A 24,587-nucleotide genomic window follows, 5' to 3' on the forward strand; every position below is an offset into this window, starting at 1 on the left:
TTTCCAATTGTCTTACGGTAGTTCGGCGTTAAGAACAGCGTCTATTTAGCAGATATTCTTTTCATCTTCGTGACCCAATTCAATCAGCCCACGCCTTGTATACGGTTCTGGCACCGTATGTGTCGCCCTTCTTGAGCAAGACCTGGTTCTTCCACTCGGGTACATTGGCGGCGTTAACATAGCGAGCAGGCTCACAACAGAAACCGGCACGAGCCCCACGAGCAGGCAGGCCGTTGACGGCAGGCACATCAATGCCTGCGCCGGTGTAGATCTGGAAGGTAGGCTCAGTGCTATAAACCTCGAGGTTCACGCCGGAGCCGGAATGGTGGGCCTTGACATTGAGGTTGAGGGGCTGGTTGCGGGTGTCCAGGGGCACAGAGGAAGGGTCTGTGTTTAAGACGAAGCAATGGTCGATATTGGGCTCCTGGGGGCCCAGTGTGAAGGTCTTGTTGGCGGTAACACCGGGGAAAGGCTCAATTTTGCCTGTGGGGATGAGATCGCTACCAACAGCCAGGTAGTTGGCGGTAGGCAGGGTGATATCTGTACCGGCAATGGTCTCCTTTCCGCTGGGGTTGAAGTATGAGTGGTTGGTCATGTTGATGACGGTCTCATCAGCGCCACCAACGAGCTTTGCCTCGTATTCCATGGCAAGAATGATGACTTCCTTGCCATCGACGTTTTGTGTGCCGGTTGTGTAAGTAACAGTGACTTCGACCGTACCAGGGTATCCCTCGTCACCATCCTCACTGGTAAGTGTAAAGGCAACACTCTCCCCACCCTCGAGTCCCTCTACGCCTGGAACTTGGCGAGTTCCAACAGGCTTGGGGCCGTCCCAGACACGGCTGCTCCAGCCAATCTTACCGCCATGAAGATGGTTCTGTCCATCATTGGCGGCGAGAGTGACTTCCTTACCATTGAGGCTGTCAATTCGAGCACCCTTAATTCGGTTGGCGACACGACCAACAGTCACGCCAAAGTAAGGGGAGTTGTGCTTCTCATAGTCCTCTTGCGTGGGGAAGCCCTGGACGATGTTGATGCCGTTGACGACAAGGGACTGGATAATGGCGCCAAGTGGCAGGAAAGAAATAGGAGCGTCAGCCATGATGGATGATCTCACTAAACCCTTTGGTATGTGCTTGAATACGAGTATCGTTGAGAATGGCTATATGAGGGTTGAGGGGTACTTATATCACACCAACAAACCTAGCATAGGTCGGAAAGAACAAGTAAACAAAAAAAAAATTGATTATGCACTGGATTGAGATGCGGCCAGGTTTATCTATTTCGTAGTGTCTGCACTCAGCAGCAGACTCACTCCATATAAGGTAGGGATAAATGGGATAGCTGTAGGACCCATCATGACACTTCAGGCTAAACTGCCAATGGAAATGGGGTCATGAGCCGCGGGGTCTTTTCATGGGCAAATATGGAACAACCAGAATCCCACAACATGATGACGGGGCGGTATTCGGGCCAGCTTGACCGAGTGTGTGGTGAATTGAGTGCGGGGTGCGTCATGGGTGCTCCATCAATATCACGTAGTGACTGGTGCGGTTGTAAGCGATAATTTGGTACAGGAGTCCGTTGTTTACGCAGTACTATCAGTGCATAATTTTATGAGGCCTAAACTGTGCGTTGTGCCCAATCGCCTGCGTACTAAAAGTATTCACATGCGCCCATCCACGTTTTAACAGATGTAATTGTAATGTTGTGAAGGAGCTAAAGGCTACTTGTGAAGCTTAAGCATGATCTCGGGAGGCTCAGGCCCATGGGTTCCACGACCACTGATTATGGTGTAATCATTCACGTGTGTTCAGAGACTGAAAATCATGTCCAAATGCCGCAAGAGGCTGTTCTATAAGGCATAGATGAATGCCTGAGTGTCAGGCTCATCATGAACAACATGTATCTACCGACGTTGTATACACAAACTATCCATCAACCCTTTTGTAGCCCGAAAACGCCATCTAAATGCAAAGTCGCTAGAGTGGTATCTCAAAGTTGCAAATCACACAATTCCAAACGATGATTCGTTCCTAGTCTTGTGCAGACACCCTACCATTCCAGACGATCGTCACAAACCAGCTTGACATCAAATCGCTCATTGCCACTCCAGACCTTATTGCCCGAGTTGCACCCAGCCACAATCGTGCGAAGGTCACTGATCATTCCACCGGGGCCACTGGCAAAGACTGTCGTGGGACCAGTAATGGTGTTACTCACAAAGTCGTTGATGAGCTTGGGTAGGTTAGGGTGTCGGTCCTCGTCGACAATACCGTTTCCGATTTTGGCAACAGGGACATCGTTGCCGCATGCACAGCCTTCTTCTACCACGTCTGACGATGATGATGAACCGAGTTGTCTGCTAGCATCTGTGACATCCTTCTCGTCACTGACCTGCAACTTGGAACTACTGCTGGAGTCTCGTGTAGCGTAGACGCGGATCTTGAGATTGAGAGCCTTTCGGGCCTGTTGCAGAAGGTCCATCTCCTCCTGAACCCATTCAGCGTCAGTGGCATGGCGGATGGCCCAGATGAGCTCAATCTTGCGGTCTCGGGAAATGGGTGATCTTGCGAGCTCAAGGAGGACAGGGAGTACAAAGGCGATGCCAGTGCCACCAGCAACACAGACAATATTGGTGTCAGGTGAAACATGGTCCATTGTGGTCTCGCCATAGGCGCCAGTTAGTATGACAGAAGTGGTAGCTTTCTCGGAGGTTGTGAGCTTCTTAGCAGCCAGCTCAGCCATCTTCTTAGTTTCACCGCCCTTAGCGCGTATGATGTACGAGTGCTTCACGACACCCTTCTCAACGACAGGAGCATTTATTGGAGTGAAGGGATGTGATTGCCAGATGCTGCTCTCAGTGAAACAGAGGAAGTAATGCTGTCCAATCTTCCAGGGGTCCTGGTCGTTTTCAAGGTCAAGTCGAAGAATGTCTCCATGTTCAGCGTCAGGGAACCTAGTGATAACAGCTTGAGCAGCTTGAAACCCCATCTTACCCGAGGGGAGGTGGTGGTAATGTAGATAAGCGGTACGAAGTAGTCGGAATCCACGGTCGGCGAACCAGAACAGGAGTGATGGAAGCAAGAAGCACTTGAGCTGCTTCCAATGACCCCAGCAGGCACCAATATAAACCATGGCGAGGACGTAGTGAGACTTGCGGAAGAACTCGTATCCTGTTGCGCGAATTCCCCAAGGAGTACTTCCGATGAACATGAGGAGTAACAGAATCATGGCAACGACACCCCAGACCATATATTCCTGGACAATCCACTCGGCAGCCACCTTAGGTTGAGGCTGGTATAGACGGACCTCAACGATACTCCAGGCAATGGTGTGAAGGGAGCCCTGAAGGAAAATGATATAGCCCAGCCAGCGGTGCAGGAAGATGAAGCTCTGGTAGGGCACTCCTGTGATGAGAGAAAGGACAGATTCTCTGCTAGCCAAGAGGACAGACAGAGGAGTCAGGGCATATGCGAGAATACCGACTCGGTCAGACCAAGGACCGAGAGTAGTGCGAGTGTTGTAAACTCCAGGCATGTCTTTGACGGGAGTGACCCATTTCTGATATGTCATACCGACAAAGCTCCAAACAGTGAGATATCCCACAAGGGACAGCATGACAGCAACCTGAAAGCGAGTGGTACGGCCAAAGATAGTCTGGCAGGCATCTGGGAGGAGATATTGCCGTGTAAACGAGCTGAGACTGCTGCGGACCTTGGCGAGACCGGCTTTTGGGTTTGCTCCAAGAGCGATAGCCGGAAAAGAGGGTTTGCCGAAATGTCGCAAAATAGCCCAAAGGAAGAAGACAGCGAGGATAGTAGCCCAAAGGATTCCGGAGTAGAGCATGCCTAGATCGTGGGCATAATAGACTAGGTCGAGATACTCGCAAGACCCCTTATCGTTTGTACAAGGCAGAGCGCGATCAGCATATCCCCAGTGAGGTTCCAGGATTTTGGCCTCGCTCATGTTTTGGATGTGGCGAGCATCCAGCTGGTTGAGAGACACCATCGTGAAGGGTAGTGGTCCTGCTGTTCTATGAGACTGGTAGAAATGCGTCAAGAGGAAATTGATTTACTCATAGAATGGTGGAACAACAGATCAACGGATAGGCGATCTGTAGCTATCTCATATATCACGAACCAGGAGAAGAGATAACTGTTGAGTATCAAGATTGGAGTAGAATGATAAAAGACGAGTTCCCATTAGATACAAATAAGAATCGACCCATCGGCCGAGTCTCCACTGAAGAAACGACCGCCGCCACGGCCTTGACGACTTAGTATGAGCATGTTTGGGGACTACGAGATAATCGGGTACGAAGTGATAATAAGATCTACTTGGCGCCGGGAGCCAGGCCATATTGGGGAATTGTTTCCTGATTACTTGCTCAAAATGCCCTCTTGGAGATTGGCCGGAACGACCCTGATGAAGAAATGATACCCTGAGATAGAAAGAAACATACGAAGCTGAGGCAAGCGAGAGACTATTCAAGAGGAGTTGAGCAGGAATGAGCACGTTTTGCTGGGATCTTCACTCCATAATGGGGCCGTCGCGACGTCCGACTCCACCAGGTGAGTCCACCCAAGCTCGGCAAACCTTGGGATGTGGACGGAACATGAAGCTTTCCAGCCCTAGATTTGGGTTTTGTAGTATTATCAAGGATCGAATCAGGGTTGGAAGAACATCTCGTTATTAATATCTCCCTCATCCTTCGGCATAACCTTAAATTTTGACCTTATTTTTGCTCTTGCATGTCGCTTCGTAATTCTCCGGCAGTCTTACAAGTCTTGGAAACAGCTCAATCTTTCTCAGTGGAACCTCAACTCCTTGATATTCATTCCCCTTAGGGATACTTATCTCCCCAACCAGCCACTTTCTGGTTCAAAACAAGACAGTCTTGGTTCAGTTCAAGTTAGATTCACTGTCCATTACCGTGTTCATCATCCAAGCACCACTATTCAACTCGAGTGAGAATACCAACCTAACAACTCATCATGGATCATGGAGGAATGGGCGGTAGCGGTGCTGCCTGCAAGGTCGACGTAAGATTTACTACCAAAATATACCAATTTGTCCTTGACTGATAACATCAGATGTTGTGGAATTGGAACACAATCGATGCGTGCTTCCTGGCCTCATCATGGCAAATCAAGAACCAGGGCATGATGGCTGCTACCTGTGTCGGCGTTATCCTCCTCGTTATTCTCGTCGAGTTCTTCCGTCGTATGGGCAAGGAATACGATGCCCTTCTTCAGCGTGGCTTTCAACGGCAAGCCACTACTCACAGTGTTGCTCTCGCCGCCGCGGGTTGCACGGGAGCTGTCGTTCCCACAAGTCAAACACTTACATATCGAGCCTCACCTCTGCAGCAATTCATCCGCGCATTCATCCACGCTGCTACTTTTGCGGGAGCCTACATCATTATGCTCTTGGCCATGTACTTCAACGGCTATGTTATCATTAGCATCTTTATTGGTGCTGGCCTGGGCAAGTTCTTTTGTGACTGGCTCGTTGTAAGGATCAACGTCGAAGATTTGGCAGCCCCTGAGGACAAGGCCAAGGGGATTGAGGAGACCACTGTTTGCTGCGGCTGAATATATGTCGATTGTACGGACCATAGTTGATATATAAAATGGAAGTTTTTACATGACAAGCTTTTTTTTCTAGTGATGCCCGTAAAAGCACTTTTGCGGTCGAATTGTCTCGGCCATTATAGGCCTACGGCGTGTATCTTGATATCCTTGTGGGAAATTATTTGTTGCAGATATCTTGTAGAAGCTTCTTCCTGACTAAAGTAGCATGTGGCAAGTAAACGGAATCACAATTGTAAGTCGTTGGTGTACCCAGTAGACTATTTGCGAGCGACCTGGATCATTTATCTAGTATCACTGGTTTTTTTTAACAGCGGCAAAGTATATTTATATAGTACTAAAAATTCAAAGAAACTAGATCGAGAAGTTACATATACTACGACCTTGCTCAAGGAATGCATACTGGTTATTCCGACCATCTCCAGGTGTGAGGATATAGGGTGGCACATTGGCATGAATCTTGTGTAGGCAGCTAGAAGGTGACATAAAACCTTGAGCAGGTGTCCTAAGTGATGGAAAGACTCGGATAATACTGTAATACTAAATTTAGCATAAAGTTTGGCTTATTTACTTTCTTATCCTGATCTAAGGTCTGGAGTTTTCCTCATGCGCAGAGGTGCGATAACATAGCCTACTCTCCAGGACGTTTACTGTGGACTGCACTAGTCTAATAAAGCATCGAGCCATCAAGGTTGACCTACATAACCTGTTCAAGACGGTTGGCAGTGGATCGTTCCTCATGCTGTTCACTTACAAGACTATTGTCTCATAATAATGTCAGAGCACCGTGTTTCAAGTAGCTGTGTCTTGCCCAACCAAAGTAGTCACAAGTAGTTCGGGACCAATACTAAAGCTTTGTGAAGTACTCCACAGGGGCCACGACCTGAGGTCTCAGCCGGCATTTGATGTATGGGCGGGCAGTAGTGAGTGGAGGAAGAAGGAGAAATAACTTGCTCATATCTCTCTCACCACCCTAAATTCATAGACATTCACCATATAATGCTCAAATGAAAGAAAAGAGAAGTATGGTCTTTATCTCTGTCAAGATCTTGCCACGATCACGAACGAGTTGGTCGAAATCGCCGAGGGGCCGTACCAGAAAGGCCCATAATGGATCTGTGATTACATAGGAGATCGAACGTTGGTTGAAAGAGTCAGGGCGGCCTGAGACGAGAATGATGGCTTTTTGGCATCTGGGAGAGTTCCTTAATAAATACGTGCTCAATCCAGCTCCAACCAACTTATGACCTGAGGTGATTTATTTCCAGGCGGCCCCAGTCGCCGTCAGATCGACCACGCCACAGATCAATCCACCACATACAAGACTGTCGAGAGCCTCGTCAGCGCTTTACAAGTTAACTACAATATTTGAAGGCAGAATATCCTCTGATGTTACTTTTATTTTCTTCTTCTTGTGTTTGATATTTAACCTCATTTAAAGACTACGAATCATACACAGCACGCCTTCAGCATCATGTCTTCATATTCTTCAAGTCTATCGAGCTCATACTCGGACTCACCAACTTCAAGCTCTGCTTCACTTTCATTCCACCATCATGTGTCTTCCTCAGGAAGAGATACCGGCAAGATTGGAGACGAGATGGGAATAATCAAAACCTGGTTTTCAGTGTTGGACGATAGTGAAAGGTCATCTGCCCTCCAATCGATCGCAGAACTACCAAGTCTGCGAGAAATTGAGCCCATGATACAGGCACTCAAAGACCGCAAGCGAGAATTATGGAAGCAACAAGAGCAACTCATCATTCAGCCTCCTGTAAAGCCGAAATGGATCATGCCAGTATTCCCACACAACTCTCAAGATCCTCGATGGGCAGCCAAATGGCTTCGAGCTTTGAGGTTGCATAAGTATGAAAGATGCTTATTGGGAATGTCTCCAGCTCAAGTTGCATATCTAGAAGACGAGGACTTGCAGCATCTGGGCATCGATACCGTTGGGGCTAGGGCAAAGATGCTTCGCGTAAGTTATGAGGATACCAAAGCCTGTATTCGTTATGCCGTCTAACATGATATAGGCCATCCACAATGTATAGAACTCATCATACACGACATTATGCTTAATTATCAGCAGACCAACCGGTTTGGTCATGACTCTATCTTCGTCACAAATTTCTATGACTAGCATTCCTTTTAGGACATTTCATTTTCACACCAGGCTCAGCGAAGAGTAACAAAATCAGGGGGGGGAATACGGCATTGCCAGATTTATGTACAAAAGCCACAACAGAACGGCACCGTGGCCTGAGATCTGGCATTAGTGGTGTTGGGGTGGTTTGACATGGGAAACAATGGCGTTAGGGTATGGATTTGGAGGGGCTATAAAACAACGCCGCATCCGGCATCAGATAGCTTTGGCGTAAGGGTTTTTTCCCCCTGCACATAGTACAAACTTCTATATAACAACTGTACATATTCATATTTCATTATCATTCGAATTGCCCATGCTAGGTATCTATCATTATGCCCTAAACATCTGAGACTTGGCGATCAGCGGCAGATCTACGATATGATGCTGGTCCAACCAGATCCAACGTGACCCGAAAGTCCGAATGTGACGCTGAATTTGCGGGTTAATCACGAGGCTCTTACGAACCTGATACTTACCTACTTGGCTTTGTGTTTGTAGTCATGCAGTAAAGTAATCCAATAATATTCTTATTATTGTCATTCTTGGAACACAAAATACAAGGTTCAATTGGAATATACCCTCAAGTCGCACTGCCACTCGCGCTTCCCTTTTTCAGTTTACTACTAGTGAAGCACGCCTGGTACTGACAGAAGGTCACAAGTAGCAAGTGGTGCTTGCGCAACCGAAACCGATAGTTCAGGTGCCATCGACTCAGCTCAAACTACCTAGGTACTAACTGATCTTCCCTTCAACGGACCTCGACAAGGCATTGTTAACAACAAAAACGAGCTATCGAATTTGTTTTCGACAATACCTAAGGTCCTCAGCCTGGACCCGGCTCGACTTGTCCTGGTCCTGAATTGTCAAACAATGAATTATGGCCATGGCCACCGCGTCAGCAAACATCTCTAGCACCCCGAAACGCAAGCGTGGAGGAGAAACCTGGGCATCTCCTATACAATTCACCTTTGTGCATGACCCTCTATCGTCTTCCTCTCACCCTTCTTCAGCCCCAACTCAAGCAGACACAGAAGATGGCAGCGATAGCTCACGATCAAGGGTCCTTGCTCACAAGTTCCGTGGTCTTGCACTGGAAAGTGGGGGCGGGGCAACAGTCAGCAACGAAGACAGTGATAGTCTCATGGATAAGGACAAGTCGATGAGGAAGCGACAGAAACCCGATGAGATTATGAGCGATGCAGCTCCAACTGTCCCAGAAGTGGTTGATCTTGACGGAAAGTCTGTCATACCATCAAAGGAACCAATGCAACCCTTCAAAAGTCGCGTGCACGAAGAACCCTGGCAACAAAAGCAAAACCACGGGAGCCTGCATCATGCATACCCGTCTATCAACAGGCTTTCCGAGTCAAAATCGAGAGTCAAGAAGAGAACGGGCTCGCCGCCACTCCGCATGAAGCGCCCTTCTCGGCGGCCTTTTGAGGACCCAGACGAAGAAGAAGTCCAGATTGTCGACCCTGTCAGAGCTGCGCTAACGTGGCATGAAGACGAGATCACCATCTACGACCCTGATGATGAGGATGACGACGGTATTGGAATCAACGGTATCGGTTTCAAACCCACGCCAGCTCTTGCGCATGCACGCGCCATGAGACGGAGACAGCAGATGGCAGAGTATCGCAAACGAGAAGAGAGTGAGGCACGAGCACGACGCAGTCAGCGACGCGGCCGTGGTTCAGGAGTCAAGTTTGGACGATCAGAGGAGCAGTCACCACCGCGAAAGGTCAGATTCACGGACACGGATGCTTCGAACGTTGCGATTACTACAGGATAATGTTATTTGGCGCCAACGCTTATTGGGACGCTGGCAGCGGCTATAGATTTTTTTTTTAACGATTACTTTGGCGTTCCTTTATTTTGTTGGCTTGGAGGAAGCGGCGTATTAAACATGAAGAAATGTGATGGTTCTTTCATGGGGATTCACGGGTGGTGAAAATTGAAGGGATTGTTGGCAAATACATTCAAGGCCTAATCAAGCCGCTTTATACCCTGGTCTTTAAGGATCATACAGCACTACTACGATCTGGTGCACAATTCACGGAAGTACTTCTTTATACTTGCTCTTTTTGTCTAGGTTTGTTCTTTGCTCTTGAGGTTTTATCTACAAGCCATATCCAATCCATGAGATATACATCCATACACAAATAATAGTACATAGGAGAGGCTATGTGCTCATCCTGATGGTCACCAGACCTTATACCATGGCTTTACTGCCGCCTTCTTTTCAGCCTCCAGTTTGTCGTGCTCACGCCTTGCTTCTTGGATCTTTCTTGCTTGCTCTCTCCTATTCTCTGACACCACCTCAATGTGTCGTTTCATTTGTCGACGCTCCTCGCGGCGTAGATACTGGCACCATTCGTATGATGCCATGCTTCCAAGCACAAACATTCCAACAGCCCAGTTCGCGGCGCTACCGGGGTTCCCTTCACTCCTTTTAGACCATGCCTTAAACCGAAAGTTCAACTTGTCCACTCACCTTTGAGGACAAACCTCAATCCTCCAATACCGGCACCGGATGCTATTCCTGTGATGAAGCCTTGTCGAGCACAGGGGGTATTTGCAACATTCGTGAAATCATCCTTCTTGATCATAGAAACGGCCTCTGAAATAGTTGGCCTAGTATTCGTCGGTGTCGCTCCATGTTCACCGTTGACTGTAGTAGCTTCGTTTTGCTCTATGGGTTTCGACCAGACATGCAGGGTCTTATCGCCGGGCATCGGTTGCCCATCCTGTGGATTTGAGGCCATTCCTGGCTATAATTGCCGACGCAATTGGTGTCATGAACAAGATCGTACAGCCAAATCTCGACTTTCTTTAGAAGCACGTGGGATAAGACCGATGACGCTTGACAAGCAAGGCTTGCATCGGGATCCTTGATGGCCCGTGCACGCTTCGTTGCTCTGTCGAAAGCCCATTAAAGTAAAGTGGGGTTCAATCGCGTCGCGAGGGCGCGTCTGAACGCGTCTCACGCTTCCAATTTATCCAATCTCGGTCCAGGCTTTAGGGACTCCCTTCATTTATTTTGTTCCCACAGATACAGTGTTGACTTTGCAAACAACTTTTCCTTCCTCAATTTCTTTTTCTTCTGTGTTGTTTTAACTGCCCTTTTACAATTTCCCTCTCTCCATGTCGAATCTCTGTTACCTGGCATCGTCAGCTGCTCGTTAAGCCACACTCCTTTTGGGGAGCCCCCCAGAACACTCAATGCCTAACACAAGTCTTCGTCGCCCTCAGAAGGGCTTCCGCCGAGGAGGGAAAGTTGCCTACCATGGCAACCGAACACGCACATTCGCGGCCTCGTCCAGGAACGAGGCCACGTCGGCAGACGAGAAATGGGAACGAACACGGCTAGCACACAGCATTGACGAGAACATGGGCTTTGCGCGTTACGAGAGCGGAAAGAAGAGAGAAGGCTGGCTAGTCAACATTCAACCCACATCTATCGAGGACGAACGGATACCGGGTGGTCGAGCCGCTATCGACTGCTATTTTATCGAAGAAGACGGCTCGACTTTCAAAGCTACTGTGGAATTTGACCCATACTTCTTGATCGCTGTCAAGAAAGGACGAGAGTCTGAGGTTGAGGAATGGGTCAAGAGAGTTGCCGGAGGTGGCGTTGTCAAGTCAATTCGAAGAGTCGAGAAAGACGATCTCAATATGCCCAACCACTTACTCGGTTACCGAAGGACATTTCTGGAGTTGAGGTTTGCCAATGTCAATGACCTCATGGCTGCGAGAAAAGATATCATGCCTATCGCGGAAAAGAACAAGAAGAATATGAGTGCTATGGATGCCTATGCCGAGGTGGCAACGTAAGTGCTCAACTGATCTTTGGCAAGATCAAGCTAATACGAAACAGCTCAAATGGCGACTTCGACCTTTTTGATGATTCACGAGATGACGACCGAAGTATGAATACTGCCCTTTCTGATGCGAGCGACTTTATCGTCGATATAAGAGAATATGATGTACCATACCATGTACGAGTAATGATAGATTTAGGTATGATCAACCCTTGCCCTTGTCCACACTCTTCTACAAACTTTACATGATGTTTGCAACCAAGTATTTGCTACTTCAGAGCCCTCAAAGGCCATGAGACCACTATTCACCATTGCCCTGATTATTGCTTTTATGCAGCCCTCCATTCTGCCTTGAACCCTTGCCAATTACCTGCTGACCTGGACACCCAGATATACGAGCCGGAAAGTGGTATTTTGTTGAAGCCAAACATGGTATCACCAAGATTTACCCAAACGAAGAGAGGTCGTTGCCGGCTGAACCTGTAGTAATGGCTTACGATATTGAAACATCAAAGCTGCCTCTCAAATTCCCTGATGCTGCCACCGACCAGATTATCATGATTTCTTACATGATTGATGGCCAAGGGTTCTTAATCACCAATCGCCAAATCCTTTCAGAAGACATTGGCGACTTCGACTACACACCCAAACCAGAATACCCGGGCCCATTCATGATTTTCAACGAACCTGATGAAAAGGCTGTCATCGAGAGATTCTTCCTCCACATCAAGGAGGCACGACCTACCGTCATTGCGACTTACAACGGTGACTTTTTTGATTGGCCCTTTGTGGAAGCACGGGCTAGCATCAATGGAATTGATATGTATCAAGAGATTGGATGGAAGAAGGACAACGAGGATCAGTACAAGTGTAACTACAGTGTGCACATGGACTGCTTCCATTGGGTCAACCGAGATTCGTATCTGCCTCAAGGTTCTCGTGGTCTGAAAGCCGTCACTGTCGCGAAGCTCGGATACGACCCAGACGAGCTGGATCCCGAACTGATGACACCATACGCGACTGAGCGACCCCAAACACTCGCCGAATACTCCGTCTCCGATGCCGTTGCAACATATTATCTATACATGAAATATGTACACCCTTTCATTTTCTCACTCTGTACAATTCTACCTTTGAGTGGTGATGAAGTATTGAGAAAGGGAACTGGTACACTCTGTGAGATGCTGCTGATGGTGCAAGCATATCAACGAGAAATTGTACTTCCGAATAAGTATATCACACCAAAAGAGGCCTTCTGGGACGGACATCTCCTCGATTCAGAGACCTACGTCGGTGGCCACGTGGAAAGTATCGAAGCAGGAGTCTTTCGAGCTGATATCCCAGTGGATTTTGCTGTCGACCCTGGAGCTATTGACGAGCTCCTCGGTGATTTAGATGCTGCCCTCAAATTCGTAATCACAGTTGAGGAGAACAAGAACTTTGATGATGTAGAGAACTACGAAGAAGTCAAGGCTCAGATTGTCGAGAGGTTGAACAAGCTCAAAGAAGCGCCAAACCGTAACGAAAAACCCCTGATTTACCATCTGGATGTCGCATCGATGTACCCCAACATCATGACGACAAACCGACTGCAGCCTGACTCTATGATTCAAGAGTCCGACTGTGCTGCCTGCGACTTCAATCGACCAGGAAAGACATGCGATAGAAGGTTACCTTGGGCTTGGCGAGGAGAATACTTGCCCCCAAAACGAGATGAGTATAACATGATTAAAAATGCCCTTCAGAACGAGAAGTTCCCTGGTAAATTCCCCACTTCTCCTATGAGAACGTTCCAGGAGCTCAGTGCCGATGAGCAAGCCAATCTGGTACGAAAACGTCTTCAGCTATATTCTCAAAAGGTCTACCACAAAATCCATGATTCAACAACTATTGTGCGAGAGGCAATCATTTGCCAAAGAGAGAACCCCTTTTATATCAACACTGTACGAGACTTCCGTGATCGTCGATATGACTACAAGGGCAAAGCCAAGGTTTGGAAAGGAAAGACGTCATCCTTGCAGTCTGCTGGTGCTGCTCAGAGCGAGGTTGATGCTGCCAAGAAGATGATTATTCTCTACGACTCACTGCAATTGGCGCACAAGGTTATTCTAAACTCATTCTACGGATATGTGATGAGAAAGGGATCTCGTTGGTACTCACTCGAAATGGCTGGCGTCACTTGTTTGACAGGTGCTCACATTATTCAAATGGCTCGACAACTGGTCGAACGTCTGGGACGACCTCTGGAATTGGATACCGACGGTATCTGGTGCATGCTTCCCGCAACCTTCCCCGAGAACTTCTCCTTCAAACTCAAGGGCGGCAAGAAACTCAACATCTCATATCCCTGCGTTATGCTTAACCACCACGTCCATGCAAAATTCACCAACCATCAATACCAGACACTCGTTGATAAGAAGACCCTCAAGTACGAAACACACAGCGACAACTCTATTTTTTTCGAAGTCGATGGTCCATACAAAGCCATGGTTCTGCCCACATCGAAAGAAGAAGACAAAAACTTGAAGAAGCGTTACGCTGTCTTCAACGATGACGGCAGTCTGGCTGAGTTGAAAGGGTTTGAGGTGAAACGTCGTGGTGAGCTCAAGCTCATCAAGATCTTCCAGCAACAGATTTTCAAGTTTTTCCTCGAAGGTGAAACGCTGGCCGAATGTTATGGAGCTGTTGCCAAGGTTGCCAACCGTTGGCTGGATGTTCTGCACAGCAAAGGCACAACGTTGGCAGACGAGGAGCTGATGGAACTCATTTCTGAGAATCGAAGCATGTCCAAAACACTGGAGGAGTACGGAAACCAGAAGTCAACCAGTATCACAACTGCCAAGCGTTTGGCAGATTTCTTAGGTGAGCAGATGGTAAAGGACAAGGGATTGAACTGCAAGTTCATCATCTGCGCTCGACCCAAAAATGCACCTGTTACAGAACGAGCTGTTCCGGTGGCCATCTTCTCTGCGGACGAATCTGTCAAACGTACATATCTGAGGAAGTGGCTGAAGGAGGAGCCCACTGACACTGATCCCCGTGCACTGCTTGACTGGGATTATTACCTGGAGCGATTGGGCTCTGTTATCCAGAAGTTGATCACCATTCCTGCGGCTCTCCAAAAGGTCCGCAACCCTGTACCTCGAGTGCCACATCCTGACTGGCTTCAAAGGAGGATCAACATCAAGGACGACAAACTGAAGCAGAAGAAGCTCACTGATCTTTTCAAAAAGAGTCCACTGGAAGACATCACCAACATTAGTGGCTCTCGACTGGATGACGTAGAAGACTTCGGTAACAAGCTTTTGAAGCCCAAACAAGTTAACGCAGTCATTGCATCCTCTCAGGCTGCAACCACAGCTCAGAAGCGCAAGTCTCCTGAGCCAGCAGAGAACCCCGATCCCATGTCTGCACTTCCTGGAGTGATTCCAAGTGCTTCGGAGAACTATGAGGCATTCTTGATGTACCAGAAGAAGAAGTGGAAGTTGCAGAAGCAAGCCAGAATCCGTCGACGGCAATTGTTTGGTGACCGAAGAGGCGGTGCAGTCAACAATCTCCAGCAAACATTCATGAAGCAGGCACACACTACTTACATGAGTAATTGGCAGGTCTTGCACCTCAAAGCGACTGAGACTCCTGGTATTGTCATGGCATATGTCCTAATCGATGCCAAGATTCATACACTTAAGGTCAATGTTCCTCGACAAGTCTTCCTCAACCTCAAGAGTAAGGATCTTCCCGATGTCGAAGTGGAAGGCTGTGAAGTCGAACAGGTCAATTACACTCTTCCCAATGGTCATCCATCCAGCCATCTCTTCAAGTTGACTGTATCGGAAGATGTTTACTTCAACGAGAGCGAAAAGTTCTCACTCCTCTTCAATCATCCTAGTGTTGAGGGTGTATATGAGAAGCAAGTACCCCTGAACATCCGAGCTGTCTTGCGTCTTGGAAATCAGTGCACCATTGATGCGACACAACATGCTGTGCTGGGGAAGGGTCTTGAGCAAGGCTTTGATCTGGCTGGTCTGAAGCGACCAGCTAAGACACGAACGTATCTCGAAACGTCGCCACTGGCCTACATTTACGTTTCTCACATTACAACTGGAGAACGACAGATTTTTGGCATCTTCTCTACCACCAATGACCAAGCTTACGTCGTTATTCTGCAGAAGAACAAGGATTCCGGTCAAGATCTTCCCAATATTTCCAAAATGTATTCAGAGATGCTCGCCAGACGGCATGCGGAGGCAGCTGGTACCAACTGGCAGGATTGTTTTACCTACCAGGAGAAACTCCACATCAAGATCACCCAAGTGACGACCCGACGCAAGGCTCACTTGGAGATAGGTGATGTTGTCAAGAAGATGCGTAAGGACGAGCCACGACCACAGATGATGGTCATCCAGTCGTCCCAGCGTAAGCTGCTCATTCATGATGTCCCTATCTTGGGAGAATTCCCCGTCCTCCCCTTGAAATACGACGTGGGGGATAGCTCTCTGCCTCCTCTTGGGTGGCAATCTGTCATCGCCAAGCGACTTGTTGGCCATTATCTTGGCCTTGGATCCTGGATTCTACACCTTACCGCTTTGGCTCGCTATGGCGATGTGCCTCTGTGTAATTTGGAACGAGACGATCCCCGATTCTTGATCGATGTTGCCTATGCCCGACGCCTCCAAGCCAATGGCGTCGTGCTTTGGTGGTCCCCCGATGCTCGCCCTGACCATGCTGGATATGAAAAGGATGATCTTCTGGGCCCCCTCGACACAGTCAAAATGCCAAATATCAACAATCCAGGAACCTTCTCGTCTGTGTGCATCGACATAGATGTCAGAAATCTGGCTATCAACACTATTCTGACCTCATCTCTTATCAACGAGCTTGAGGGTGCCGACTCCGTCTCGTTCAATCCCGCTGCTGACGACTCAGAGACACTTGCATCTGAGAACGCCTTTGCTAATGCTGGCGTTCAGGTGCTGCGTGAGATGGTGAAGGCGTGGTGGACTGAAGCTTGTCGTGGAAGTACTATGGCCGATGTTCTCGTGCAACATCTTGTTCGCTGGGTTGAGAACCCCGACTCTTTCATGTACGATCGAGCCCTGCACTACTATGTGCAGATGATGTCTCGTAAGGCCTTCCAGCAGCTCATGGCTGACTTCCGTCGAGTGGGATCTCAGGTCATTTTTGCCAACGCCAACCGTCTTATTCTCCAAACCACAAAGGCCGAGGTCGGCAACGCATACGCGTATAGCGAGTATATCCTCAAGTCGATCAAGAGCAAACCGCTCTTTCACTTTATCGACTTGGAGATCAAGGAGTATTGGGACTATCTTGTATGGTACGATGAGTTCAACTACGGAGGCAAGGCTTGCCAGGAGGTTATCGAAGCTGAAGAACAGAACCTCGAAACGATCATGCACTGGCAAATGGCAACCTTCTTGCCTGTTCGACTACAGTCCACATTTCAGGACTGGGTAATTGAGTTCATACAGCTGATGCATCAGCTCAAGCGGCCTCATAATGGCGACCCAGATGGTACACCACGTCTGACACAGCTACCAAGCAAGGGCCTGGAGGACCATGAAGGTCAGATTCTATTAGGCAAGGCATTCGAAAAACCTCTGAAGAAGGACATAATTGGCCTCCTCAACAAGCAGAAGCGTGAGCTACTTCATCCAGAACTTGCACAGGACTACACATTCCCCGTCCTTCCCGGCTCACACCTCAACCCTCGAAATCCCATCCTCGAGCTTGTCAAGTCACTCATGCAAGTTCTATCGCTTGACAAAAACATCACACTTGAAGCTCGATTACTTCGGAAAGAGCTTCTAGCCTTGTTCGAGGTGCGCGAGTTCTCGAAAGACGGTACCTTCACAAACCCATCAGAAAGCCTTCGTCTTCCTCAGATATCTTGTGACAGCTGCACTATGATGCGAGATCTAGACCTATGTAGAGACGAAGATCTCTTTGGCGAAGGTTCTGCTTGGTGCTGCGGCTTCTGTGGCACTGAGTTCGATCGTGTCGCCATAGAAGAGCGATTATTGGGCATAGTAGAGAGCTGGATTGTGGAATGGACAACTCAGGATCTCAAATGTGCTAGGTGTGGTGCACTGAGGCTGAACGACTTTATGGAACACTGTACCTGTAGTGGAGAGTGGAAGGAAATTGTGTCACGGCAAGACGTGAGCAAGAAGCTCGGGGTTATGAGGAGGGTGGCCAAATTCTACGGGCTAAGAATGCTCAGTGATGTGGTCGAGGAACTTCACAAAGGTTTATGAACGGCGTCATGATGGTTACAATGGAGTTGCTTACACTAAATGAAGACACGAGCGCAGGAGTAGAAGAGTAGAAGTGGTTTAGAGCATAATTATCATACCCTATAATGATTTGGGCAATTTAAAGTTGAGCATTATACTAAAGAGGGTGTTCCAACTTTGACTGAGCTTCTTTAGGATCCCCCGCACAATTCTTTCCTTTTATGACTTGATAACTCTGCTCGTGCTGAAACAATGCCATCTGCCTACACCAAGAACACCATTGCCAGTTCTTCGGGTTCCTGAGGTGGAGTCCTATCAGGGGCACAATCCTAAGCGGGATCGAAAACAAGATACTCCAAGTGCTGTGTCTTCGTACTGTTTTCTTGTCCTTCCAGATGGACTTGGTATTAAGTACCAGTACTGTTAGGTCTGACAATGCTGGTGCGCAATTCGAACAGTCTTTGTCACTTAGCTGACACGTTGAGTAAGTTTCGATCAGTTCAGAGACCGTCTTCTGAGCGTACTCCTCCTCTAGGTTGCCTGATATATGAAGACAGTCGACACCAGAACATTCGGAAAGAGGATAAACCAGGATGGCCAAGTCAGGGTCATCCTCGGGCAACGGTGAGGTAGCTTTATCACCGATTTCGCTGGTCAAGACAGCCTCGAAGCATAGCACAAGACCCATTCGATTTCCTGTGGTGATTCTCTCCCCAATCACTCGAACAAATCTCAGAGTAAGCAGCTTCCAACCCTTTGATTACATCACTCAGATTGGTCAATGTTGGAGCGATAGGATTAGATAGATGCTTGATCTTGGATCATAACTGAGGTCATCCTGAGGCAGTCTTCGATCCTTGCAAAGTGTTCCCTTTCAGACTGTGCCACTCATACTGCAAAAGGGTCCGAACTCCCAAGTTTCTCCAAGTGCCTCCCCTTGGTTTCCTGGGGTTGATCGAACACAGTTGGGGGCCAAAAGTCCTAGGTATCGCCAATCTGCCTAGGTACCTAGGTAGGTACTAACCTTCACGTACCTCGGGTGAAAAGAAAAGAGATGAAGAGAAGGCGAAGAGCAATCAACAAGTCCAGCATGTTCGTAATAATACTAGTTATCAATGCCTGTGGTCCTATGGGCCTCATTTTCATATTTTGCTTTCTTTCCATATAGTTTACCTCAACCCAAGTTCTTCAGCCCCCCTGTATTTTCTGCATCATCAATCGGCCTTACCACTTATACCTACTTGCTTGCACAAAAGGTACAACCTTTCAGAGACTGAGTGGTTCGCCCACCTCTGCAGAGGCCGCCAGCTTTCTTCAGGCAACCGCAGCCCCCTATGACCAAGGGAAGGCCCCAGTTCCGAATGTTTTGCATTTTCTCCATTCCTTGTTCGACCCCTCACAATTTACTTTGTCCGTTTTTCCCCCTCAATTGCAGCCTCACAAAGCCATTGTGAGTTAATGAACTCACACAATGAACAACCTCAGGCGCAAGGACCACCACGGGGCCGTTGACTTCAACGGTCCCGGCCATTACCACGGCCCCACAGTCCGGCATCGGACCGTCCCAGCAGTATCAACAACTCCCACGACACTGGCTTCAATTGCTTTGTCGATGCCAAAGAGTACTGTCTCTCCTGATCTCACGTCTTTTGGCTTTTTTCAGCAGCCAATTCAATCAATTTACTCCGACTTCAATATTGACTGCTATCGGTCTGCATCACCAGCCAAGTTGGACCTGGGCCTGGAGCCTTGTACCAACTGGGCTGGTGAAATCGATATGCGAGAGATGAGTACAATTTCTACCATGAGTGCCGATACATCTTCTACCGGCTCCATTTTCTCCTCTGTTCCGACCGAATTCAGTGATGCAATGACCATACGTAACGGTAGAGGCCGCTCAAGAGGTCCGAGTCCACTTAGTCGAGGTGGGCGAACTAACAGCACTGATAATTCGACGCCTTCTTTCGTCTGCCTTGGCCCTCAATGCCAACGAGCTTTCTCGTCTGACAAGGACCTCAAATCCCACGTCAAATCTTGTCATACCTATCTGTGTAACTGGGCTGGCTGTGCTCAGCCGAGCTTTTCCACCAGGGACGGACTTATCTACCATGTCAAAGTCAAACATCTTGTCATTTGTCCATCACCCGGTTGCACAGAGACGAAATTCCAGAGTATTCGTCTTCTTCAATCCCACATAGCCATGGCTCACCCCGAGGATGGTAGAGATGATGCAAAGGAATGGGAGCTTCCTGCAAAAACTAATGCTAGCATAGAGACGGGCAACAGGCCATCGTCAAGTGAAAAGTCCACCACTACTCTTGCGTCTCTCAAAAGAAAGAACAGAGTCCATGACACAGATATATCTATGGATGTGGTAAAGACGAAGCGTCAATGTCAAGATCGTCTACAGGTCGTCATTGAGAAGCGAGCTAGAAAGAATGCCGGTAAGGTCGTCAAGTCTCCTTTATCTTGGTAGCTCATAGACTGACTATCAAAGGCACTCCACGAAGTGCAGAAAGTCCAACAGACCTTATCAGAGGGCGAGTCTCGCGGTGTATAGAAGTAACGAGCTTTCCCCTGGTCTTCGAACACGCTATTCTCCCATTTCTTTCGCAATATTTGCCTATCTGGGTTGGGCCGCGTCACGTAGTCACTGTCACTCGAGGCAAATCCCCACAGATGAAGCGAATTTGCATCATGGCTCCAAAAACTATTTCTCGTGCTCGAAAGATCATCATTGTTAGCCACGTTCAAGATCTTATTCCCAGCAACTTTTCCAAGCTAGTCACATTTGCTTTTGCGCAAGGGGAGATCAATCGCACTGTTACCTGGGCTCGTGGCCTAGGCAAAGATCACAAGGATGATATTTGTGCCGCAAGAAACCCTTACTTCTTCCGCGATCCTTGCATGGGTGACAGTATCGGTGTTACAGGAAATGGGATATTTGAAGATAGCACTGCCACTCTTGGTCCTTGCGTCACCGTTGGTGGTGGGAGTTATTGGTTGGGCAACTTTCATCCCTTCATGGAGGCCTACCAACAGCTCGCTCAAGTGGAGGTTGAGCATCCATCTTCCCAAGATCGCAAGCGATGCATAGACGAGGGACATGATGCCATGGCCCAGGAGACGAACTTCAGGCTCGGTAGGCTAGAGGTCACGTCAGGTCTGAACCTCAAGACAACAAGAATTTCACATGATCCTTATTGGGATGAGTGTGATATGGATAAGCCCCTTGTCGTAACAGACTGGGCTCTCATCGGTGCCCGTACTTCACAAGCAAACATCCTTCGCAAATTCCCCTCAGAAACCCAGCCCCCAACTCAGGAACCAACCATAGCTACTACAGCCGCTATTGTGTCAGGTGCAGATGTTCTGTCTAGCGGTCGAACATCTGGTTATCAGCGCGGCCAGATTTGCGAGATCCCTGCGTATGTCTCTGGGGTGGAGAACCAGACGCAGAAGGCTACGAGAGAATGGTTTATTGAGGAACCATGGCCGCAAGAGGATGAGGATGCTTGGATACGCGGAGGCATTGGTGTTAACGGCGACAGTGGTGCTGGGGTTGTTGACGCCAATACGCATGGTCTAATCGGTCAAATCTGGGGTCGCAATAACTATTGGGGCCCCGGACAACGTGTCACTTATTTCACTCCCATCGCAGACATTTTCGACGATATTCAGGAAAAGTGTGGGCAGCAGTCACGCCCTCAACTTCCGCAGCATCGTGATGAAGCAAACTGCTTTCCGCTACATCCATCATGTCGTCAGTGCTTTGATCTACGGGTATACCTCAATAGTAGCAGGAGGAGCTCGCGGATGTCGCTCCAAAGCATGATAATGGGTACAGGTGATGGCGACCAGGATCTGACCTCTATTGAGGCTGTCTCAGAGCTAGCTACACCAAAGGATTACCACCGCTACTCGGGCATCGAAGAAACTCTGGCGTCTCTCAGCGGCATTGTCTCTCCAGCAGGGCCAAGTGGTTATCCCGGCACTCCCATGATAGCCGATATGAAGAGCCCCTATGCTACCGAGCTGGATCTTGGTGATCTGTATGGGCCAGAAGCAACTGCGCCAACTCAGGCTCGAAAGAGAAGAACATCTTATCTAGCTGCGGCGCCGGCTCCTGGTAGATGGAAGAAGCAGAGAACTGGTGATTGATCAACCAGCGAAACCTCCTCGTGCCATCTTCTTTGCTCGAGCATCGCGTCTATTGTGGTTCGCCCGAGACCCCTTATTCGCTTCCTTATTCTTCCTAGCATTTTCTGTCTCCTTCTCACCTGTAGGCCCCGCAACATTGCCGCTTCTTCCGCGACCTCGCCCTCGTCCTCGTCCTCGGCCACCACCTCGGCCACCCCTCGATGATCCGCCGTCAGGTTCGCTTCCTTCTTCTCCCGAGCCCGCTGGAGATGCTCGCCAAGATGTGCGTTCTATTTGCGCTTGTTGTCCACTAAAGGCATATTTGGCCTCCAATCGTCGCTTCTGTTGGGGGTTCCTGACTAAGATGAGGGCCCATCCCTCTATGGCTTCATCTGTCATTCCAGTTTCTTCCCGCAGTTTGGCTCGCGGGTTCCCTCGCCTTGTGCCAGCATCACGGTCAAACAGCTTTGAGTCCATCTGGTACGCACGGAACAGTGCCTCCTCGTTGCTGTCGCTCGCTGCATCGGCCTCCTGATTGGAGGCGTCAACAGTGCCACCCACATCGTCAGCATCATAAGTATCATCACGTTCGTCATCATCAGAATCGAATGCCGCGAGGGCAGAGAGAATGGCTGATTTGTTAGGCGCGTTTGCTTTATCTTTGAGCATTTCATCGGCGTTCTTGCCTGGTTTCTTTCCAAATGAAATCTTCGAAACGTCCATGGCAAGGCGGTCGAAATCATCGTCGTCAAAAACATTGTGCCGTGTAGGAATCTGAGGCGGAGTAGGTCGTGGTGCAAGCTCTGTGTGTCCTGCTTCAGGGTGTGATGACCTAGTGATGGATTAACAAATAATCGCGATTTGAGAATAGGCAGACTGTTATGACATACAAGGACTCACTGCGGTCAGCATTAGCCAAGTGAGGCGGCAGAGTCTCACTTAGCAAATTGGCAACAACCTGCTCCACGTCTTCTCCGTATTCATCGAGACATTTGGACACAAAGCCGGATCCTAAATCGGGAAACAAATCCTGGACCTGAGTGATTTGGCTCATCTTATGAACATGAATGTCGGGATTCACTTCTTGCTGTGATATTTTGCCTTTGCCTTTATCCAATCTCCTTCTTATAAGTCGTTTGGGACGGACCATGGTTCCCTTTCTGTAGCCCTCCAAGGCCGTAATTCGCTTCTTGAAATTTTCGGTCGCCGCGCCAGTATCCTCCGCCCTCCGTAGTAACATCTTCAAGAGTGGGGTGTTGGTGATGAGCTCAGGGACAAGTGAGTCGTTGACATTGAGAGGGCCAGCCTTGTGGGCATCAGCCGCTTCCTTGAGGGCGTATAGTTGATCACTCAACATCGACCATTTGGCTGGTTCAGTATCTATCAATCCTACCAGACATAGATACGTCGTGGTCAATATCACTTTGCGAAGAGGAGGATTCATGACGCGAAAGCACACGATGAGGCCATCGAGGAAATCAGATCCCGCAAGGAATAAAGTGCAGGTATCCGACGAAGCATGTAGAAGATAATTCAGTCGTATCAAGCGAGTTTCGACGCTCTTCAAATCGCCCTTGATGCCAGCCTCCAACTCTGGAATAAGTTTCTTCTTCAGGGCAGTCAATGCAGCCTCAAGCGCAGCAGCATGTCGCTGAAAGAGCTGTGCCATGAAAGGAGCAGTTGCTTTCCTGGGGAATATCCTTGCGACATTTGCCAAGAACGCATAATCGAATAGTTGGGGAGGCGGAGATACATTGAAGACTCTCAACACGAGCTGAAATACGGCTTTTGGAAGTGTTGTCGAGTGAGACTCTAGTATTGTGAAGCCTGCCTCTGCTGTCTGCTCTGCGAAGGAGACTAGGAATGTTGCAATGGAGTCGTCGCGTGCCAAGGCTGCCTTTATGTCCTTCTCAGAAAGGGACGAAATGGCACGGCAAATAGATGTCCAGGATTTTAGAAGTGTATTCCATTCGCTGGATGAGAGATGCTGTCGCCATGATGACTGGGGGAACGGTGCGAGGGGTGGTAAAGGGACCATGGTTGTGTGACTCTGTGGGCGAGGTAAACTTCTGGTTTTGTGCGCTGAAATGAGTGTAATTTTGGGCTTGGAGATGATTCAAAGAGAGGGATGAGTCGATCTTATAAACCGCCGCTCATGACCTTCATAAATATCGTGGATCAAGCCTGCGTTTGCATCGCCGGATGATTCATCAGAAAGTGGATTCTCACTGCTGCAAGCTGATGAAGTCAACCTGGAGGAGGAGGTACAAAGATACTTTTCTACTGCTCAGGCCAATCAATGGCTCTGATTATGGAAGCGCTTAAGTGCTCCTGGACTAGTGCCTCTTTACCCGAGAGCTGCCCTGGTAAAGGTTAGTAGTTTGTGCTACAAGGCAAACACTACCTAAGCAAATAAATATCTTCAGATGATTTCACTGATGAGGTTGATTGATATGGACGTTGTGGACACACCTATCTTTGCAAGATCTCTAGCATTCAATGAAACCATCATGCCATACCATCCTTCAATTTGCTTGTCTCGTGGAGTTGTTTCTTTTACTGTCTAGGTAGGTAGATTATGCATCCAAGCAACCCCAATGATTATACACAACGCCAATTAATGCATTCTCCT

General features: G+C 48.5%; 9 protein-coding genes across 9 annotated transcripts; 5 read left to right on the forward strand and 4 right to left on the reverse strand.

Moving 5' to 3' along the window:
- Positions 1 to 79: 79 nt before the first annotated feature.
- On the reverse strand, positions 80 to 1,102 carry FSUBG_5723 (aldose 1-epimerase; the record flags this gene model as incomplete). The annotated part of the gene is made up of 1 exon (XM_036683850.1): positions 80 to 1,102. One exon carries the CDS (start codon positions 1,100 to 1,102, stop codon positions 80 to 82), a length of 1,023 nt encoding a protein of 340 aa, XP_036538712.1.
- A 953-nt stretch (positions 1,103 to 2,055) lies between these two features.
- Positions 2,056 to 4,011, reverse strand: FSUBG_5724 (ferric reductase FRE2 precursor; the record flags this gene model as incomplete). Its single annotated transcript, XM_036683851.1, has 1 exon — positions 2,056 to 4,011. One exon carries the CDS (start codon positions 4,009 to 4,011, stop codon positions 2,056 to 2,058), a length of 1,956 nt encoding a protein of 651 aa, XP_036538713.1.
- Positions 4,012 to 4,997: 986 nt separating this feature from the next.
- Positions 4,998 to 5,597, forward strand: FSUBG_5725 (copper transport; the record flags this gene model as incomplete). The annotated part of the gene is made up of 2 exons (XM_036683852.1): positions 4,998 to 5,045; positions 5,097 to 5,597. The coding sequence occupies 2 exons, from the start codon at positions 4,998 to 5,000 to the stop codon at positions 5,595 to 5,597; spliced, it is 549 nt and encodes a 182-aa protein (XP_036538714.1).
- A 1,471-nt stretch (positions 5,598 to 7,068) lies between these two features.
- FSUBG_5726 (VTS1) lies at positions 7,069 to 7,645 on the forward strand (the record flags this gene model as incomplete). Its single annotated transcript, XM_036683853.1, has 2 exons — positions 7,069 to 7,572; positions 7,628 to 7,645. The coding sequence occupies 2 exons, from the start codon at positions 7,069 to 7,071 to the stop codon at positions 7,643 to 7,645; spliced, it is 522 nt and encodes a 173-aa protein (XP_036538715.1).
- Positions 7,646 to 8,617: 972 nt separating this feature from the next.
- On the forward strand, positions 8,618 to 9,532 carry FSUBG_5727 (uncharacterized protein; the record flags this gene model as incomplete). The annotated part of the gene is made up of 1 exon (XM_036683854.1): positions 8,618 to 9,532. One exon carries the CDS (start codon positions 8,618 to 8,620, stop codon positions 9,530 to 9,532), a length of 915 nt encoding a protein of 304 aa, XP_036538716.1.
- Positions 9,533 to 9,942: 410 nt separating this feature from the next.
- FSUBG_5728 (Cox20 FAM36A) lies at positions 9,943 to 10,505 on the reverse strand (the record flags this gene model as incomplete). Its single annotated transcript, XM_036683855.1, has 2 exons — positions 9,943 to 10,189; positions 10,249 to 10,505. The coding sequence occupies 2 exons, from the start codon at positions 10,503 to 10,505 to the stop codon at positions 9,943 to 9,945; spliced, it is 504 nt and encodes a 167-aa protein (XP_036538717.1).
- A 457-nt stretch (positions 10,506 to 10,962) lies between these two features.
- FSUBG_5729 (DNA polymerase epsilon subunit 1) lies at positions 10,963 to 17,836 on the forward strand (the record flags this gene model as incomplete). Its single annotated transcript, XM_036683856.1, has 3 exons — positions 10,963 to 11,570; positions 11,618 to 11,760; positions 11,952 to 17,836. The coding sequence occupies 3 exons, from the start codon at positions 10,963 to 10,965 to the stop codon at positions 17,834 to 17,836; spliced, it is 6,636 nt and encodes a 2,211-aa protein (XP_036538718.1).
- Positions 17,837 to 19,286: 1,450 nt separating this feature from the next.
- FSUBG_5730 (DNA polymerase epsilon subunit 1) lies at positions 19,287 to 21,948 on the forward strand (the record flags this gene model as incomplete). The annotated part of the gene is made up of 3 exons (XM_036683858.1): positions 19,287 to 20,259; positions 20,313 to 21,867; positions 21,927 to 21,948. 3 exons carry the CDS (start codon positions 19,287 to 19,289, stop codon positions 21,946 to 21,948), a joined length of 2,550 nt encoding a protein of 849 aa, XP_036538719.1.
- Positions 21,949 to 21,976: 28 nt separating this feature from the next.
- On the reverse strand, positions 21,977 to 23,993 carry FSUBG_5731 (activating signal cointegrator 1 complex subunit 2; the record flags this gene model as incomplete). Its single annotated transcript, XM_036683859.1, has 2 exons — positions 21,977 to 22,787; positions 22,846 to 23,993. 2 exons carry the CDS (start codon positions 23,991 to 23,993, stop codon positions 21,977 to 21,979), a joined length of 1,959 nt encoding a protein of 652 aa, XP_036538720.1.
- Between the last annotated feature and the right edge of the window lie 594 nt (positions 23,994 to 24,587).

The sequence above is a fragment of the Fusarium subglutinans genome (assembly GCF_013396075.1).
Source record: "Fusarium subglutinans strain NRRL 66333 chromosome Unknown NRRL66333_c0000058, whole genome shotgun sequence".
NCBI lineage: Eukaryota > Fungi > Ascomycota > Sordariomycetes > Hypocreales > Nectriaceae > Fusarium > Fusarium subglutinans.